The 21,140-nt window shown below is 41.1% G+C and overlaps 1 protein-coding gene across 1 annotated transcript in view; it reads left to right on the top strand.

The window, feature by feature from the left end:
• Window positions 1-21,140, top strand: part of TMEM135 (transmembrane protein 135) — a gene marked incomplete at its 5' end in the record, with an annotated part of 202,461 nt that overhangs the window by 111,611 nt on the left and 69,710 nt on the right. The window contains one exon of the mRNA XM_082492135.1: window positions 18,733-18,779. Coding sequence (XP_082348261.1) covers window positions 18,733-18,779 — 47 coding nt within the window. The remainder of the gene's footprint in view (window positions 1-18,732; window positions 18,780-21,140) is intronic.

Genomic DNA, 21,140 nt, shown 5'->3' with positions numbered 1-21,140 from the left:
TTAGCTTCTGGTTAGCATCTCCTCTTTCCACTCAGCCTCCACGTAGGAGATAGTTCAGAGGACCAAATGAGGAGCTCTTGGAAGCAAAATGAGTTGCTCCACGTTGCCCAGCGTCACCAAAAGCGCGTTCCCGTGCCCGGCTGGCTGCGGTGGAGCGGGTGCTGAGCGCTCCCACAAGCTGCTTCGCGGCTGCGAGGGAAAGCCGAAGGAAAGGTAACCTCTGGCAGCGGGACCGAGCAGCCATCTGCAGCGAGAATGTCTTCAACTCGCGGAGTCCTGCCTTTCCCGTGACAGAGAAGTGTCTCTGCCTCCTCAGGAAGCTGCACCGAAAAATAATTCCGTTGCAGCATGAACGCCTTCATTCAACAGATAACGCGATCTCTGCTTTCACCCCCTTCCGAACAATTCTGTGTCTTTCCTAGCGTGCTCACATAAAACGCTAATTGTTAAGAGCCCTCGTTACCCCGAGGAGTTCACTGTATCTTACGATGACAACTAGTGTCGGCTGGACATCGTGGGGGCTCCGATCTCGGGAAATGTGAGAGGCAGTTTAAGCTTTCCGTGCTGTTTCCCCCTCCTCACCTTCTCAAGGGGGCTCTTACTCGCAGAGAAACGCGTGTAGCTCACAGTGTTACCGAAAGCTCTGCCAAAGTAGCGGGGAGAGACAGAAATACTGATGTTAAATGACATGGTATGCAAGGTGCCAGCATTTCTGCGTAAACATAAATCATTATAATCGATTTTAAATATTTTTCTTCAATTATTTAATACCAAAATACCATTATATGGACAAACCTTATGAGGAACGACTGAGGGATCTGGGGTTGTTTAGCCTGGAGAAGAGGAGGCTGAGGGGAGACCTTATCACCCTCTACAACTACCTGAAAGGAGGTTTTAGAGAGATGGGAGCTGACCTCTTCTCCCTGGTGACAAGTGATAGGACAAGAGGAAATGGGTTCAAGTTATGTCAGGGCAGGTTTAGATTAGATGTTAGGAAGCATTTTTTCACTGAAAGGGTTATTAAACATTGGAATAAGCTGCCCAGAGAGGTGGTGGATTCACCATCCCTGGAGGTGTTTAAGAAAAGGGTAGATGAGGTGCTTAGGGACATGGTTTAGGAGTGGTGGTGTTTTTATCAGGGTAGGTTAATGGTTGGACTTGATGATCTTAAAGGTCCCTTCCAACCTCACTGATTCTATGATTCTATTCTATGATTCTATATATGTATATATAAAAAACCCATTTATAGTAGGTGTCAGCTTAGTCGTACACCGTTTTAAAGAAAAGGAATCGACAGTTCCTGAGCACATTCTTTAACGCCCTTTTCTCCTGGCTGCAGTTTTGGCTTCCTCAGCTCCATCCTGCGCCGGCCAGCAATGCCACCAGCGGAACAGAGAGGGCAGGCATGTGGGTCAGGAAATTTTTGAGGCTGAAAAATAGCTATTTGTCTGTTGTGACTAAATTACAGTAAGACTAAGCTTGCTAAAATTTCCAGTAATTTCAAAATTTGTCCATCTAACTTAGTTCATGATCACACACACCTCTTAAAGTAATACTTAGTTGCAATGGTGGGAAAACCCTGCTGCTGATTCCTGAATTAGGAAAATACGTTATTTATTTCTACTCCTTTAAACCTCTCCCTTTGCTTGTTTTTAGTGCTTATCAGAAATTCATTGTGTTCTGATACTGTTTATATTTTTCGTCAGTTTATATTTTTTCATCAGCATGAATCATTACTGGATACGGTGGCTTTCATGATGCTGCCTCGGACAGAATATTTTGCTTGGAATATTATTTGAATACATGTGCTTTGCAGCAAATGAAATGATTTCAACACCTGTAAACTTGTAAAGACAAATAACTCTTGCAGTTCGTTTTTGGATACTTAGGTAATATCAAACCTTGTAATTCTTCAGTGATTATGAGCTCTGGAAGAAAAAGAGGCAAGCAGAAATCCTCATGGTGGAGATGAAATCTTGGATGATATCCGTAACGTGAGCTAAGGAGTCGTGTTCAGAAGTCTAATATGAGACATCTGCACAGACTGCTAAGAAAATTTATTGTTATTTTAGTATTTACTACATTTGTAATGCTCTTATAGGATAAGAAACCAGATTTAAATTTCAGCTTACATATGGATTCAATATTTGGAGACAGCGTTTTTGTAGTTTTCATGTGCGATGTTATATGTCAAGTGCATTTCTAATTCTGCATATTCAGCGTGTCCTGATCTGAACAGTTCACAACTACTTCACATTTATTCATCAAAGTTATGAAGACGGGAGGTTCAAATCACGCTGGTTGAGTTGACCGCGTTGTTAGGAGTTCGCCGCGTGTAACAGGCTACGGTTTGATCTCGGTGTGGCTTGGGCTGATGTAGGTGGGTGTGAACCCCAACTGCCGGCTCCCGCCCCCGCTCCGTCCCTGGGAGGGCGGTACGGTTACTTGCAGATGGATCGGGTCTGTGATTTGTTTATCCGTGCGACTCTGCGCCAGCAGAAGACACGTGGCAGTGATCAGCAAAAAAAAGGTGCCGGAGAGGAGGAGCGGTGACGACGTCAGTTGACGTTGCCTAAAAGTAATTCGTGAAGCTTCAGGCTGGACTGAGGAGATGCGACCCAGTGACGAGCAAACCTGCACAGCAAAACGTGTAGCCGGCGTGAAGGACTCATCGGTCAGGAGAATCACGGCGACCCAATCTTAGAGTTTAGATGGGGATTTAAAGTGCAGCTTTTAAATTTGGCCCAGTATGGTGGGGCACTATAACATAAAACACTTGCGTGTGTTGCCTGTGAATATCCTGGACCCTGTAACCTGTGTTAACTATAAACAGATTTTTATTTATATATGTCTATAAATATCTGAAAATTTAAAATGATAGTAATTTCGCAGGTGCTGTGTAGCTCTGACGTGAATTAATATTTAGAACAACAAGAACAAAGCCCTGTATAGCATTTAGCATTTTGGGGCCCCAAATTCAATTAAACAGGCCTGTTTCAGGTGTTTCAGAAGTACTTTACTCTGATGTGGTGAATTTAAAGAAAGGTGGAAAAGTTTACTCCTTGTAGATCATAAATCGTAAAGCTATTCCTGGCAGAATTTAGGATAAAGTTGGAGTTACACGTGGACAAAACCGTTAAAGTGTATTTTTCTTATCATTTAAAGTTTCTTGAGAGTGTGTGTGTAGGTTTGGTGTTGTATTCAGAAACATTGAGTGTTATTTAAGGTATTATTTGACATAAAGTAATTTTATTTTGTCTGTTTTTTCCTCAAGTCTAAACTGCATGTATAAAATACGTATGATAACTAGAGCTATATTCAGTGCTTCTATTGAAAAATAGCAGACCACAGGGAGGAGATGACTTCCACGTGAAGTGAAAAAGTTCTTCTGGCGGTGGAGGCACCAATTTTGGCCTCTCTCTGCCACCCAACTGCCGATTTCAGTGGATCTCGCAGGACTGTAATTCTCTTTGAGACACGGAGCTTTGCTGAATTTGGTTAAAACCAGGCTGTAAGTTCGAGAGGTGTAGGTGAGGACTGATTGACAAGGAACTCTCATCTTTTTAGGAAATGGAACTCAAAAGCACAGGAATATTTTATTCTGTGGAAGTTTGTTAATTGCCCAGAGTTAACATTTATAAATGCAGTGTCCTTGCCCGAGTCGGACTAGCAAGCGAAATAATATGGTCAGTAAGAAGAAACTAATTGTAAGGCTTTTTTGATTTCTGGGGTTAAGAAATGAGGATTCCTTCAGCTATGGGTGAAAGCTGGCAAGAACAGATTTTGTACGGAAAAAAAAAGGCAGCTCCAAGTGTTTGAGAGAACATTATTCCCCGATAAAAATCGATGCTGGTCGAAGCTGAATTAGGAACACCTTTGTACAACTTACAAACGATGAAAACACCACCAGAGAAAAGTTGCAATTGCCCAGAACTGAGCGGGAAATTTACAGCTGAAATCACACTGATAAGAAAACCATGAATGCTAAGGGAAAGGAAAAATGAGGCAGGGCAACTCACTCACTCATGCAAAAGATATGATAAAATCAGGGATAAAAATTAGCATTGGCACTTTAAAGTTAGATTAGGGAATTGAACGGGAATTAGGTAAGTTTGAGGATTTGATACCATTGCGCTTTTAATTACATCCACGACCACAGAATGAATATAAGTGAATACCGTGAGAAGTTATGTTACGCACAAAGAGTTGTAAGCTGGGAAAGGTGAAATAGCTGCTAAATCCCTATAGAAATACCAAAATACTCCAAACAAAAACAACCTGACACAAAATCAACCTTAATTAAAGATATTTGAAAGAGTATCTACATTATTTTTCGCAAAGTCATTTGAGCAGAAACAGATGGCTGCAGACCACACAGTCTGTAAGGGTTAATCATTGAGATATTTTACTCATTTACTGGGAATATTTGCATCTGTAAAACCAGTAATGAATGCAAGTGGTTGCAAGATGATGTTATTGTTTAGGAGTGCAAATCAGCTTTTGAAATCTGTTTGCATTCCTAAATTTACTGCAACATTTACTTGATTGAATTGCAATTTTATTACTTTGGCAGTAGTCTAAGCTATTTATTATTGCATTAAGGGCATAATACATATCTAGATTAGTTACATTTTGTGGTGTTCTTTTTTCCAAGTAATTGATTATTTTTCTGTATAATTTGTGTTAATTTATCATTGATTTAGAAAAATCATTAGGCAAACGGATAAGTCTTTTTAATAATCCGGGTGAAAAATCACAGAATCACAGAATGGTCGGGGTTGGAAGGGACCTTTGGAGACCATTTAGTCCAACACCCTGCCAAAGCAGGTTCACCAGGATCACATCCGAGCGTGTTTTAAGTATCTCCAGAGTGGGAGACTCCCCCACCTCTCTGGGCATTCTGTTCCAGTGCTCTGCCACCCTCAAAATAAAGAAGTTTTTCCTCATGTTTAGGTGGAATTTCCTGTGTTCCAGTTTGTGCCCGTTGTCCCTTGTCCTGTCGCCGGGCACCACTGAAGAGTCTGGCCCCATCCTCTTGACACCCGCCCTTTGGATATTGATAAGCATTGATGAGATTCCCTCTCAGTCTTCTCGTCTACAGAGAGAAAAGATGCTTCTTTACTTAATGTAGTTGAGTGCAGTGTAGTTCTGTGTAGAGCCTGCATGCAAATGCAGTTTGCTGGGCTCTTCCAGGATCTACTACTTCACCAACTCACAGAAGAGTTGAGGTTGGAAGGCACCTCTGGACATCAGCTAGTCCAACCTCCCTTCTCAAAGCACGGTTGAGCGGAGCAGGTTGCTCAGGGCTTGGTCCAGTTGACTTCTGAGGACCTCCAAGGCTGGAGGCTTCACTGGGCAACCCACTCCAGTGCCTTTCAACTCTTGGAATCCAAAAGTTAGTTCTCAGATTTAAACAGAATTTCATGAATTTCCACTTGTGCCCATTGCCTCCTTTCCCGTTACTGGGTGCCGCTGCAGAGAGTCCAGTTCAGTCTTCTAATTGCCCCCACCACGAATTTATTTATACACGTTGCTAAAATTTCCCCCTGGATCTTCTCTTCTCCAGACTGAACATCCCCAGTTATCTCAGCCTCTCCTCCAAACCCATGTGGTCCTTTGCTGGATGTTCTCTGACATGTCCTTATATAGGCATAAATATGAATGTCTGGTCTCATGAAGCCTGTTCTTCTCAAGGATATTGTCTGTTAAAGCATGAACTGTATTAATTCTCTTTGTACACAATATTTTTGGTGAGGTATTAGTCAAGAACATACTCTCCTAATTTTTGCTTCGCTCCACAGTTTCAGAACACCGTTTGTTGGGAAGGAGGTTTATTTATTACGAGATCTTTGAAGAATTTGATCAAATGCCGTAGCTTCCTGCACCAGTCTTAACCGCAATTAGCCTTGTACAAGTTAGAGACTGTTTATATCCGAAAGGCAGAGAAATTTGAACTATTTCAGTTTCCGAGTGCCTGAGCCCCGTGAAGGATTACAAGTGACCGTGTGACTCCATTTTCTGTCTAAACACTCTCACAGCAGGAAGGGATTCTTGCGTCCGGCTCTCCTGCATGGCAGTCTTACTCCTGGTCCTCGGACAGAGGCAACGGGGGTATTTAAACAGAGCTGGACGTACCGTTTTGCTGAGTGATAAATGTTTTGGATTTATTCTATGGAGAATTTTCTAGATTCCCTGCTTTGAAGAGCTCTAAGGCGGTTTTCTAGTTCAGAAGCAATAGGAAACCTTTAAAGATAGGGGGTTTCTCTTTCATCTACTGTCGTGGTTTAGTTTTTAGTTTTTTGTTTTTTTTTTTTTCCCATAAAAAGGTTTCATTAGTCAAATTCTTGACTTTCAAAAACTTGTAGTGAAATTTTCGTTGTGATAACTTCCTTTGTGAGTATTGGAAAAATACGTAACTGCAAATATTCCCCGGTGATTAGAAACTGAACTGCAAAATCTGCCGAACGCCTGTTAGTTATTCTCTTCAAACACAATAATGAAAATGAAGGTTTCAAAAGTCGTCAAAGTTCACGTCCACCCAGGCAGGCCTAATGCAGCAGGACTTGCCCTGCTGAGGACGTGCTGATTTTCTCAAGAGGCCTCCAAAAACAAAGCAAATCTAGAAAACAGAAAAGCCCCCAGACCTCCAGCTGTCCGAGTATTAAAGTCATGGGTGAGGGGGCTTAAAGCTGAGCTATGTCAGGAAATGGGAAATGAACTGAAAATGCGGCCGTGTCACATTTAATATATTTCTTGTGGTGTGTAAACTGCGAATTTACCACGTCTCTTCTCTTGTAGGGACTAATCACTGAAGCTGTTAATTTTTCCCTTATTGGTCAGAATTCCAAGTGTAACCTTTCAACAGCAATCCGTTTGGCGGTGTTTCTCCTGATGTTTGGCTGTGCTGCTGCCACGTATCACGCTACGGTTTTAGGAGACGGGTGCTGGGCTGTGCGACGCAGCGGGCGCGGGCGCCGGTGCTGCTGGGAGCAGAACACAGACCTCAGGCGGGAACATGTTGTGGAAGCACCGAGCATGATCCCCCTAACGAACCACACCAAGCCTCTAGCTGTTACGCTTTCTTTTCCCCCCACACCGGTAAATGCAAAATAAGGAAAAAAGGCTGCTGTAAAAAGCTTTTGTTGAAGACACATCTAAATGTTATTTTCAGAATCATAGAATCATCGACTCGGCTAGGTTGGAAGGGACCTTGAAGATCATCGAGTTCAACCATAAACCTAACATTGCCAACATCACCACTAAATGATGTCCCTCAGCACCACATCTACCCGTCTTTTAAATACCTCCACCGCTTCCCTGGGCAGCCTGTTCCAATGCTTGATAACCTTTTCAGGGAAGAAATTTTTCCAAATATCCAATCTAAACCTCCTCTGGCACAACTTGAGGCCATTTCCTCTTGTCCTATCCCTTGTTACTTGGGAGAAGAGACCGACCCCCACCTCACTACACCCTCCTTTCAGGGAGCCATAGAGAGCGATAAGGTCTCCCCTCAGCCCCCTTTTCTCCAGGCTGAACACCCCCAGTTCCCTCAGCTGCTCCTCAGAAGACTTGTGCTCCAGACCCCTCACCAGTTCTGTTGCCCTTCTCTGGACATGCTCCAGCACCTCAATGTTTTTCTTGTAGTGCGGGACCCAAAACTGAATGCAGTATTTGAGGTATATAAAGATACATGTAATCTCAATTTAGAGATATAAAATATTTGAGAATACAGAGTTGATGTTTACACCCCCCTCCTTGATTCTGATGCATTGTCTCAGTTGTCAGTGGAGATGTGTTATTGACTTGAGTTAATTTTGGGGGCATTTCATTTTAGTCCTACTACTGAGTAATAACAACTTAAAAATGAGCTGTCTTTAAGGAAAGACATCATGTCTTTCATTTCTATCTTTCTCTGGAGATTTTCAAGACCCGCCTGGATGCAGTCCTGAGTAATGTGCTCCGGGCAATCCTGCTTTGGCAGGGGAGTTGGACTAGATGATCTCTAGAGGTCCCTTCCAACTCTGAAAATTCTGTGATTCTATTTATCCCCTTTAATTGTAGGTTATGCATGTGATACTCTGCGTGTCTCTGTACCGAGCAATTGAGTCCATAGTGTTATCCAACCAGATGTGTGGGTGTGGGGGAAAAATTTCATTAATATAAATGCATCTTACAATACGGAATAAAAAAAAAAAAGGGACTTGATTTTAAAAATTCATTATCTTTAGAATATTTGTTGTGATTCATTCCAAGTATTTTGCTTCAGGAAGGTGGTTTCTTGGTCCTGTGATATGTTGGCTGGAGTTTCCTCCTGCTCTTTTCTTCCTCTTGTAATTATTACTATTAGCCGGACAAGTATTTTTTTTTTAAATCAGGAAAGAACAACCCTCCCAAATAATTTGATGTCTCTGTAGCCCTAAGTTATTGTACTTACTAAGTTATTGTACTTGCTTGCTATGTATATATATTTTCATGCGTGCGCTTTTTTTTCTAGTTAATTACTGTTTGAAATTAGAAGGTGGCTGTGTAGCCACCTAACAGAATGATGGTTTCACGGCTGATAATAGAGGGTTTATGTTTTATAGCCTGGGACGTGACTTGGAGAGCTGGGAGCAGCAGAAGATACAGAATAGGACTGGAGGTGTGTCCCCGTTGCTCGGTGTCGGAGCCGCCCCCCAGTTGTGTTTCAAAGGGTTGATTAGTTTGAGAAATGAGCCCGGACCAGCTCTTCCCAACGTGTTATGCTGTAAAATAGCTCTTCTTCACTTTTTTAGGAAGGCACAATAGTAAGTACTGAGGTTTCGTTTGTCAGTTAACTATTTTATAGTTCAGTCTCTCAAGCGTTGTGCGCCCTTGAGAGCGGTGGGCTCTGTCAAGAGCTTAAAGAAAGGCTTTTTTGTGGCTCCGTAACAGCGTGGTTTAGATTTGTTGGCTGTGATTAAGGTAATGCAAAAAACAGGGGAAGAGACTTGACAAGTGTTTTTTGAGAAAACAAGTGAAGGGTGCTAAAGTGCTTAACTTATATGTGTATATATGGAATTTGTGAACTAGACAATCAAGGGTTTAATTTTGTTTTTTATTCTTTCGTGCTCTTCTGAGACTGGCCGGTGCTCCCTGTCTTGGCTCAGTTGCCTTCTACATTTGCCAATCGCAATCATTTAATCGTGATCAAACAACAGTGCTTTAACATGAATCCATATAATCTCTTGTTTAGTAACACATACTACTGTTTCTTTTGATCTTATCTGTCTTAAGACGGTCTTAGAGATTGCTTGAGGCTTGCCGGCAGGAAAAAAATAATCGGAGTCTCTTACAGCTGGAGTGGTGTAGGTGTAGCTCAATTGGCCAAGTGCCCAAAAAGGATCTGACAAATTGTTTTCTACAATTTCGTGAAACCTGTCAGTTTTAAAGCAGCAGCAATGTTGGATTGCTTCAGAAGTCACCTAATATAAACTAGAAAAATAATCATTATGTGGATGATGATTATGACAATAGTTTTAGCCAGTACTTTTGAAAGCTCATGAAATTTTCCCCAAATATGGTGGATTTCAAGTAGAGAGGGACACCAGGTAATATAAAGGTTTTCATTTAATAGGATTTACTGTAGAAAGAAGGTAAAACATTGCGTAATTTGAAATGCCCAGAGAGAAATGGTTCCATTGTAGGATTATCAATCGGTGTATGTCTTTTGGGATCACAAGAAATTCGAGCTTGGGAAAAGACAGCCGCCATTTTCCATGAGTCGCTATGCTTTTGGACAAAACCAGATTACCTGTTTTCAATGTGAAATAACTTTACATCTTTGTTTTAAAAATTTTAAAAATGATGTTTCTGTGCAGAAAATATGTGATTTCTTTAATAAGCAATGGCAACACTGAGAATCAAAGAGCTCATTTTTGCTGCTCACTGCAGTTCTTAGGAACTGAAGGGGGCTGTTAATAGAGACGTTAGGGATACTATAAAGATTACTACTTAAAAGGTAATTGAAAACAACATTGCATATTTTCAATTAATGGTAAAAGAGAGGCAATATATGACTTCCGAGTAACCAGACAGTGCCAAATTTTGTGCATATTCGTACTCAGCAGGTGCCGAGAGTAATACTCGATTATGGCGTAAGTGTTTTGTTAAATCTGTGTCAAACCTTGGACTTGGAGTATTGGTCGTTCCAGACCTGTATGTGCTTGAGGAAAAATCAGGGTTTTGCATTCCCCATTGGCTCTGTTTCTGTGGGGGATTGAAATACAAGGATTTTGTGGCTAAAACCAGAGGTTAGTTGTTCAAAACACCCTGGCCCTGACTAAGGGACTGTCCGGTCCTCTGAGGGGCCGTCTGTGAGAGCGGGAGAGCACCGAGGGACCCCGAGACCGAGAAAGCGGGATGGCTGCAATAGTGCTGGAGCTCCTGCAGGATCTGGGAGTATATTTTCCCTTCAGCCTTTGCTATATTTTCACTACAGCCTTAATAGGACTTTTGACAGATCTGAAGTATCTATTATATTCAGTAGTGAAATTGAAACAAAGAGCAATGGATTCAGAAGCTTTTACTGAGGTGTGTACAAATACATGTTTTAGTATATGTAGTGCATTCATGTAAAAAACACACGTGGATCATACTATTTTGATGAATGCTGACACCACAGGAGACCGTTATAATCATCCAGTCATTTACTGGCTAAGACTGGCCGGTGAATCTCACCACCTTGTGCGTTAAGTGTACAACTCATGGTACACAAAACAGTCTAATCACATTTGCTAAATTAATCTTGCTAATCAGAGAAAAAGCTGCCATTTTACTAGCCTGAATTTGATAGACTTCAGGTTCTAACCATAGAATCATAGAACGGTTTAGGTTGGAAAGGACCTTGAAAATCATTGAGTTCCAACCCCCCTGCCATAGGCAGGGACACCTCCCACCAGACCAGGTTGCCCAAGGCCACGTCCAGCCTGGCCTTGAACATCTCCAGGGATGGGGCCTCAACAACCTCTCTGGGCAACCTGTTCCATCATATGTTGTTTTTTCTACCAAATTAAAGAATCGTCTTTACTCATCCAAGCTCCTCTACTAATACTCCAGCCACCTCCGCATCTTCTCTTGAAAAAGCCAAAGTGTTGAGATAGCGGCATCTTTAGTTTTATTGCAAGTCATGTAGTCTGGGCATTGAATTGCTCTTTGTAGCTGCCTCTTCTGTTATATGTATTTATATATATTATATATGCCAAGCCCGTTGCTGATACTGTCTGGAAATAAATAGCTGCTACAGCCTTCCTTTGTGCCATGTCAGAGCGTCAGTGCTGTTTATAGCAGTGAACTCCGGCGGTACAGCTGATAGTGTTCGCAGGTCGTGGGTTTAGGGCTGAAGTCCTGCCCCTTAGTCCCACAGAGGTGAAGATGGAACTGTCATATGAAAGAACTGCTGCGTCAGCTAATGGTGACTAACTCCATCGGGTAATTATTTACTGTAATATTTCTTTTTGCCTGGGGCACGAAGTAATAATAGAAAATAGCTATACTTACATTAGTAAGTATAGATCAGATTAGTAAGTAAAGATCAGATTACATTAGTAAGTATAGATCAGATTTTAAGGGGCTGAACGTAACGAAACGTGGCACCTGTTTTCACGTAACTTCTTTTTATATGACTTCTGGTATTTTGTCTAATTAATCAGAAAGATTCTGTGATTTCCGTCATGTTTAACTACTATAAAATTATAGAAAACTTGATGCTTTTTAACTAGATATTTATTGGAAAAGAACAATGTATCAATTTTAAACGGTCAGTTCATGATTAGGACACTACATTTTACGTTGGTGTAATATGCAGGTAGAAAAGAGATATTCCATGCACATTTAGTTCCTTGATCTTGGAGTATAAGACCATTCCATTAGTCTGCCTGTCTCTTTCCGTTATTTTATTTTATTTTTTTATTAGAAGGGAGCTTGTTTAAGAGATAATCTTAGTGATAAGAGCTGTAGAAAGCATTTTTATTGTGGTAATAACATGACTTGAAATAAAATTTAGGAACTACAAGCAACAGTTGACAAATTTCTGTGTTTTGCACCAATATATAATTATAGTGCTGTTTGTGTAGCTTTGTGGATTTATGCTAGGGTTGGTTGTTTTTTTATTAGACCAATTAATATGTATGGAAAACAACAGAAAGGCTTTTGGGCACATAAAAAATCCTTCCTCGTGTCTGAAGTAGGGGTAAATCTGAAGAATGGATCGTATACTCAAAAATCTGATGGTGCACCTTCCTTCATCCCTGGTAATGTTAGCTGATGGAGTAATACTTATTATGACTACCGTACTACTAATCAAGTAGGGGTATTAAGGTGAAAGGGTGCTTATAATCTCTCTTAGCAGAGAGAGCAGTAAGTTATCCTGTGGATAAATCACTTGTTTTAAGGATTAAAAAAGAAGTGAAATGGTTCTTTTCTTCTGGATCGTGTATTTTAAGGGTAAAAATCTGTGACCGCTATACAAAACTCCCAGTTACATGTATATAGATCACAAAATGCTTGTAAAACTGAAAATATGTATTAAAAAGTTGAGAAAGCAAGCACATATTAGTATTAAATCCTTATTCCTATGGCCATACTTGTAGAAATATTCGTTAGTGATTGATTTAAAAAGGTATAATGGTAAGTCCACTTTCTCTTTTTTGTAACTTTTGGAAGAAAATATTTATTAATTATAATATTAAGTAATAATTATTGGAGGGACTTCTTTTAACTGTTTTTCTAATTTTCCGTGATTTTTACTGATAAAAGTTTCCTCAGACAGACCTTAGCTGACAGTTCTGTGGCACGCAGCCTTCAGGAACCGGGAGCAGTAACTTTATTTTGTTATCAGCCAGCGTAGGTATAGCTCTCGCATACATTGCAAAGTGGTGGGTCGAGAAGGTGATGGTTTTTGAGGCCTCATGGACGTGCTTGAAGTCAAGTGTTGATGTGCCGGGGGTTGAAACAGCCTGAGGTCTTCTGTGAGCCGCGTTTAACACTGTTTGGTGTTGAACTGTAGCTCCGACACTCTGAATGCTTCTGCAGCTGAAAGCACCGACCTGTCCCTTTCCCTCCTCCCGTCTTCATTGACAGGGATTCCGTGCGTCTTCGGGGCTTTTTTCTTTTTAATTACAATGTCTGTATTACTGTGTCCCAGACGTCAGCCCTGCTCTTTATTCTGACTGCGCGGGCGAACCAGCAGCCCCCGATCGGAGGCTTTTTTACCCCAGGAAATCTGACTATCATGAAAATGCTTAAGGAAAATACTCATAACCTTTGGATTAGGTAATATGCACAAAAATTCAGAATACATGAGACTGGAGAGTAGTTTTACTAGTTTTGTCGGTGTTTTTTTCCTTTCTCTGGTCCAAGATCTCTATCTGGCTACGAGGGCAAGCCATCCTTGAGCTGCTGCTGGTGTTACTGGAGCTGCTGGTAACTGCTTTCAGCCGGAGCTTTTCGTTTTGTGCTCAGAACTGGGAACTGCTGAACATCGCTTCATGCACTGTGCTGTTTATGTGAGGGCTAAGCTTTCTTGGAAAAAAGAAGAAATACTGGCTTTGTCAGCCAACAGAGATCTGGAAAAAGTACCTCTGAAGTTTTCTCAGCAACTTTTATCTTTATTGTCTTTTCTTTTCTTGATTTTATTTTATTGTTTTATTTTATTTTATCATAGAATCGTAGAATCATAGAATGGTTTAGGTTGGAAAGGACCTTGAAGATCATCGAGTTCCAACCCCCCTGCCATGGGCAGGGACACCTCCCACCAGACCAGGTTGCCCAAGGCCACCTCCAGCCTGGCCTTGAACACCTCCAGGGATGGGGCCTCAACAACCTCTCTGGGCAACCTGTGCCAGTGCCTCACCACCCTCACAGTGAAAAACTTCTTCCGAATGTTCAATCTGAACCTGCCCTCTTCCAGTTTGAAGCCATTCCCCCTCGTCCTAATCGCTACATGCCCCAGTAAAAAGTCCTTCCCCAGCTCTCCTGTAGGCCCCCTTTAGGGACTGGAAGGCCGCAATAAGATTTTCTTTTGTTTATTTTATATATTAAGGTTTAGTATACCCAAGTATAACATAATCAATTAAATTACAGTGCTCACCTTACACCCCAAATACGCTAACCTCTCCTGGAGCATAGAGTTTTTTCCTTGTAACCTGTGTGCATCTCTTTAAAAATGTTAAAATATTTGGGGCGTATCGTTCTGGTTAGAAACACGTAGGTTGTCTGCTTGTTGTATCTCTTTCTGCAGCTGGAAACTTTCAAGGTCTGTGTGTTGCCAAGCACAATTTATTGACCTTGTGTTGTAAATCAAGAAGTGATGGACTTTGCAAGAAAAATCCCAAATGAGACTTCCTGCTCACTGGATTTTAAGGCTTAAATTCACTCAATATTTTGAATTCTATTTCTGTAGGCCTTAGTATTTTTTCTTTCTTTATATAGTTAGTTTTAAATTGAAAATAGGTATTGCATATTGCAGTGAGGATGCTACAAAAAACCTATAGAATGGGAAAAAGTTGAAAAAAAGGCTTATTTTGGAAGTAGCTTAATTTTGCAGCATGGTGACCATTTGCCTTCTGTTTCTTGGTGCTACAATAAGAAAACAGTCACTGGGCTTTCCAGGCTGGGCTGTGCATTTCATCTAAAACATTCTGGTTTAGCTGTACCTCTTGCTGTCCTTCAACTGTGTAAATATTGGGAGACACAGTGTCAAACATGCCCGGAGCGTTGCTAGGAGGTGTTTAGCGCTACTCATCTGAAATGCCTCTGGTAAAGGAGATTCCACAATCTCACAGGCGACTGTTTCTAGTTCGTCGCTACCCTGTAGAGAGACCTCTTCCTAATATCTAACCTGCGGTGTCTCCACTGTAGATTTAGCTCTGTCTTCCTCCTCCTGTACTCGATGAGGCAGATTTGTCAGTATATGATAATTGTATGAAAATAGTAATCATATTTGTCACTAGCTACCTCTTTTTCAGTTTAAGCAGTTTCCCGCCGGTTGTACACCAGACGCCTGTTATTTTCATCTTGTTCTTCTGGACTGTCGTGTTTTGTCTAGGCTTTTCTTTAACAGTACTGCCCCACACTGTATTTTGGGATGTTGTTAGCACCAGGTCATCGGTGTATTATGCTGATATGTTTTACCTCCTCTGCTTCTGAAAGAGCCTGTAATATTTTACAGCGCTTTCGGCAGCAATGCATTGCTGGTGCCTATTTATTTGTGATCTGTGGAACTTGTTATACTCTTATACTGCCTCCACAGTTGTTTCTTGTCATGATTTTTATGTATGTGGTTTTTTCCTGCTAGCTACTTCATATTTGTTTTTATTGAATTTCATCTTGTTGACTTTGGGCAATTGGGTCACTTTGCGTGAAGATCTGGCCTCTGAAGGATTTTGTGACATAATCTCTGTTCCATCATTCAAATCATTACTGAAAAGGGAAGCAAAACCTCTTTGGTGACCTCAGTTAAAATGCCTTTTAGCTTGATACTGAACTGCTAACTATTTGAGTTTTCTTCTGTAGTGTTCTTGAGCAGCTCTGTGCCCACTTACTTAATTAACATATTCAACGGTCACAAAAGTGCATTAACATTCAGATAAATTACACCCGCTCCTTTCCTTCAAACATCTGGCAAAGAAGAAAAGGACAATAGTTTTAATTTACTTGTTTATTGTGTTGATTGTTTTGTAGGGACTTGTTATCTAGATGTTTATAAAAAGACTTTCAAACAATCTATTCTGGTATAGTTGTGGTTAGAAGTGGTTTGGTTGACCGTCTAATATTCCCTGAACTTCTCATTTACAAAAAATTGGGACTGAAAACTTCCCCGGGCTGAACTGACAGGCTCGAAGGCTTGTGACCAACAGCACAAAATCCAGCGTGAGGCTGGTCACTCACTGGTGGTGTACCCCAGGGGTCCATACTGGGGCCAGTAGCATCTTCATTAATGACCTGGATGAGTGGACGGGAGGCTGTGCCCTCAGCAAGTTTGCAGGTGATAATAAAAATGGGAGGAGTAGTTGATGCATCCGGCAGTTGTGCTGCCATCCAGAGGAGTCTCAACAGGCTGGAGGAATGGGCTGACAGGAACCTCATGAGGTTCAACAAAGGGAAGTCCTAAGAAGGACATTGAGGTGTGTGTCCAGAGAAGGGCAACGAAGCTGGTGAAAGGTCCTGAGAATAAGTCTTCTGAGGAGCAGCTGAGGGAACTGGGGTTGTTCAGCCTGGAGAAAAGGAGGCTGAGGGGAGACCTTATCACTCTCTACAGCTCCCTGAAAGGAGGGTGTAGAGAGGTGGGGGTTGGTCTGTTCTCCCAAGTTACAACCAATAGGACAAGAGGAAATGGCCTCAAGTTGCGTCAGGGGAGGTTTAGGTTAGACATTAGGAAAAACTTCTACACTGAAAGGGTTATCAAAGACTGGAACAGGCTGCCCAGGGAGGTGGTTGAATCTCCATCCTTGGATGTACTTAAAAGCCATCTAGATATGGTGCTGAGGGACATGGTTTAGAAGTGGGCCCGGGGCAGAGTTAGATAACAGTTGGACTTAAAGTTGGATCTTAAAGGTCTTTTCCAGCGACAACGATTCTATGATTCTATGAAGTGCCAAGTCCTGCCCCTGGGGAGGAATAACCCCAGGCACCAGTGTGTGCTGGGGGCGTCTGGAAAGCAGCCTCGCAGAAACCAACTTGGGAGTCCTGGTGGACACCAAGCTGAACATGAGCCAGCAAAGGCGGCCACCAGTCTCTCGGGCTGTGTTAGAAGCAGCATTGCCAGCAGGGTGACTGAGGTGATCCTTCCCCTCTACTTGGCCCTGGTGAAACACATCTGTGGTGTTGTGTCCAGTGCTGGTTTTCCCAGTATGGGACAGACATGGACATACTGGAGTGAAGGTCCATAAAGATGATGAAGGGCTTGGAACATCTCCCGTATAAGGAGAGGCTGAGAGAGCTGGGGTGCTTTAGGAGAAAAGAGAGCTCGGAGGGATTCTTAATGATGTGTATAAATACTCGTTAGGTTGTTATCAAACTTATTTACAAAAAAAGGTTAAAAAAGGAATACAAGAAAAAAAGGCAAGAAAAAGAGACTATTTAGTGAAGTGAGTGTTTCTAATGTGCAAATGCGTACTCCTCCCCACCCCCTCCAAAAAAAAAGATAAAACCCCAACAACTGGTTCTTTGCCATTTCTCACTTATTTCTTAACATGATTGCTCGGGCTGTCAAAGCGTCTTGTACCTTCTGTACCCCAAAAATGGCATCCAGAGAACTGGTGATTGTTGTTTGAATGATTAAATACGGTTTGAACCTTGGAGGGTTGGGGCAGATCTTTTTAAGTAGAACTGGGGTTTAAATGTAAGTCTGCTTTCGCTGCTAGTTTGAACTCAAATATAACATTTTATATATTATATATATTTATATTTGTAACACTTTACCCTAATGTTTACATATAAAATTATTTTGGATGTTCACGTTTTTGATGCAGAATAATAAAAGGCGATAGTACAGATGAAGGAAAAGGAAAAAAAAAATGGGTAGTTTACACAGTAGGCATGATAATGTCTTGTGTGACCTAATTTTAAGTCACATGCCAGAGGACTTAGAAAAGGGAAATGGCCTCATTGTAAGATTTTTTTCCTCTGAAAGTCATTGTAAACTTTTCCTATTCAAATTTTTATCACACTTTCTGATCTGTGTCAACACGCAGCAGCCTACAGTTCGTGTTTATAACCTTCAAATACGCACTGCTGCCACCATTTCCATTGCTTTTCACTTAAGCTGTCTGTGTCCTATCACGATCAAAACTTCTTGAACCCTTGAAAATAAACGCAAGTTTTTGCTGAAACAGTTGAAATTTTTCTGCAAGGTTTTTCGCCTCCTGAGTGATGGTATAAATATGGCCCGGTGTATCTAGAACAAAACAGTATTTTCTCACTCTCAAGCCGTAATCTGGCAAAGACAGCACGGATTAAGGCAGGATATGAATTTACAGCATGGAATATAGTTGTTCCTGAAGCAGCTGTACGTACAAGCAGTTCTGCAGCGAGGGTGCTACAGCTTGTTGCTGTCTCAAGGAGGACGACTTCGTCCTTTCTCCCCTTCTCTGCTCCTGCCACCGGGGTCCCCCTCCATCCCTTGTTTTGTGCCTGCTCTGGTGCCTTTACACCCTTCCAGTCATCTCCTTACCCCACCAAACTGACAGAAAACTCTCCAAAGTTTTGATTTACTTCTTTTTCCTCTTTGAGTTCATTTTCTTCAGCGTTTTTGAGTCACTGCGCAGGTGGTAAGGAGGAGGTGGGAGCACTGAGCCCCAGCAGAGAGGATGGGAGGAAGAAGTAGGACGTTCCCCTCTCAGTGCTGGGGACCTGCTAAATTTGCTCACTGGCTCTTTTATAATCGAGGGCAAGACTGGATTATTTCGTGCTATTGTTTTATTATTATTTTATTATTTTATTCCAGGCTATTTCAGGTGGCATCGTTTGCTGTGTTTCTTGCCCCCTACCCTGGTTTGGATTTCATATGTCTTTTTAACTTCTACAGGAACGGCTCAAAGTCCACTAGAAACAGGAGAATCCTTTTTGGTGGATTCAGACAAGCTTTCATTCTGGTTTATCAGGCATAGAAATAAAGTGTAACGTTTATAGTAACAGTTGTAAAATCTTCACGATCCAGAACATGCCATAGTAGTGTGACGTTTAATGTAATAACACTCTTTCTCCTTCTTGTAGGTCCTTTTGTTCTGCATCACAGCTGCTCTGTTCATGTTCTTTTTCAGGTATGTTGCTAGTATATCTATTTATGTTTGTAAAGATTAGTTTAAACAGCTTTTCTAAGAGCTTACTTGATTTTTGGTATTCATCTGAAAACTTGTATATGCTCGACTCAAGCTTTCTGAATTGCGTAGAGTGCTTCCGTGGCATTAAAAACCCAGTGCTGTGAACATAATTAGCCTAAAAAGGGAAATGCTGAGTTAAAGGCTTTAAACTTCCGGAGATTATACTGGTTATTTAAGAACCCTCCTCTCATCTCATAATTGAGACCCTGGAGATCTAATATTACATAGTATGAAAATGGCCGAAATACTTTTGATGTAAGTTCTTAAATAGCTTATGGCAGGGAAGATAACATTTTTTCTTCTGGTGAAAATAGAGGAGAACAGGAAAATGAGATTTTACAGTCCTAAATAATATCAAATGTTTGACACGTGTGCAGTTGCAACTACCTTCTTTTAATTTTAGAGTAAACTAGTTTCACATGTGTTTTCATGTTTTCACAAGTTATCAGTTGTAATACTTTTTTTAATATGTACAGTAGTGGGGTCGGATGAGACACTCGTTTTAATAGCTTTTCTCTTTGCAAGATATATGTAATAAGTCATTTACCTTGTCGTTTTTTCCCTTTTACATACCAGACCTCTCGAATTTTCTCTATTATATCTCAAGCTGGAAAGTTGCTTGCTAAAGTAACCTTTGACTACAACCCTTTGACTTAGAATTTTCTGTGGCATGTAGCCATCTACGGTTCTTCAAGCCGTATGATCCCCTGGTAATTGCAAAACTCTGGAAGCTGCAGCTTGTTTTTTCGTAATTCCATTACTTATGAATTACTTACGGATATTGGCCAAGAACAGTCTGTGGCTAAGGGAAAGCTATTAATTTAAAGGATTCGAAGAAGCATTCCTCCTTTCATTTACCACCTATTAAGACCTTCATATTGGCAGTCTTCTCCTTGTTTTATTTGCTTCGACTTCCCAGAGTCATGGCATAACAACCTCGGAAGATTTGACTTGTAAGGTTGAAGTTAGACTGTCTGCATGAATGCTGGTAAACCAACCCAAAACACTAAAATGCAGGTCAAAGCTAGAGATGTGTGATTTTGGAGGAAGTTAATTGTCTCCTGTTTATGTCTTTGGTGATGGAGCAGTGTTTTAGAGACAACTTGGAAGTTAAATGAGAACTGACCAGAGCCCAGAGGTATTTGGTGAATTCCTCCCTGACCTGACACAGCAACGCTGACAGTTGAATGGGCTCCAAACCATTTTCTCTTCTAAAATTAGTCCCTCCATGCCAGGCTTGATGGTTATCCCGTTGTGCAATCATCAACAACATTTCATTTCTTTGTCTCTGGTGTTGTAACAGAGGAATTAAAACACAGGACCTATAACAGGAGGTTATAGGTCCATTAGTTTAATTCTCAGGAAAAAAAAAATCAAAATAATTTTTGTTGGTAAATATGAACAAGAAACGTAAATCAAAGAAGATTTAGCAGAAAATAATTAGCACAGACCAATTTTTTTTTTTTTTAGTGTAGTTGGTGTTGTGATCGTAACTTCTTCACCGCGATTCACGTGGTACTTTCCTAAAGTAACTTGGTATGGAGGGTCTGTGTGAAAATACCTTCGAGTCAGCACAGAACCCCCAGGGTAATATGTGGACAAAGCTGTTGTCAGGGGTTGCCTGTCAGACAGAGGATGTATTGACTGTGTTGACAAGCACCCACTCAGGTCCTCCATTGTTTAATATTTTTATATTTAAAAAGAGACCAAGATAACATTGGAAATAGTTATTACATGTGTAGGTAAAACTGCTGTCTGGGAACTGCAGTCGCTTTGCAGAAGAGACTTGGGGTTCAGATAGATGCAAACTGGAGCCGTGATCTGAGAAACTTTAAAGCTCCTTAGTAATGACAGGGCTGAGATAACACATTTACAGATAAGGAGCTGTGGGGAATCAAATGGTTTGGGAGCAGTTCACTGAAAAAAAGACCCAACAGTAGTTGTCACGCGCTGCCAACGAAGTGGAAGTGAACAATGTCACATTCCTGTAACAAGGAAACGCCGTGACGAGAGGTATAGAGCTTGTGAGGTACATAAAGTTGTCTTTTTGTTGTACTTAAACTTTAAAAAGTTCTCAGTGCATTTTTGTGTCCTTTTTGTTTTATTACATGCTGAGAAGAATACAGAAGAGGTGGAGAAACCTCAGAGTTTCTCCCCCAGTAATCTGGACTTTGGAAAACATCATTTATTTAAAAGGATGGATGGTGGTTGTTTAATTTGAAAAAAATAAATAAGAGATGGAATAACTGTCTTCATGTAGACACAAGACTGCTGAAAAGAGGAAGAGAATAAAGAGTCTGT

This window comes from Vanellus vanellus (assembly GCF_965231255.1).
Source record: "Vanellus vanellus genome assembly, chromosome: 1".
In the NCBI taxonomy this organism is placed as follows: Eukaryota; Metazoa; Chordata; class Aves; order Charadriiformes; family Charadriidae; genus Vanellus; species Vanellus vanellus.
Note: the sequence above shows the minus strand (reverse complement) of the source record. Positions and strands in the feature narration are given on the sequence as shown.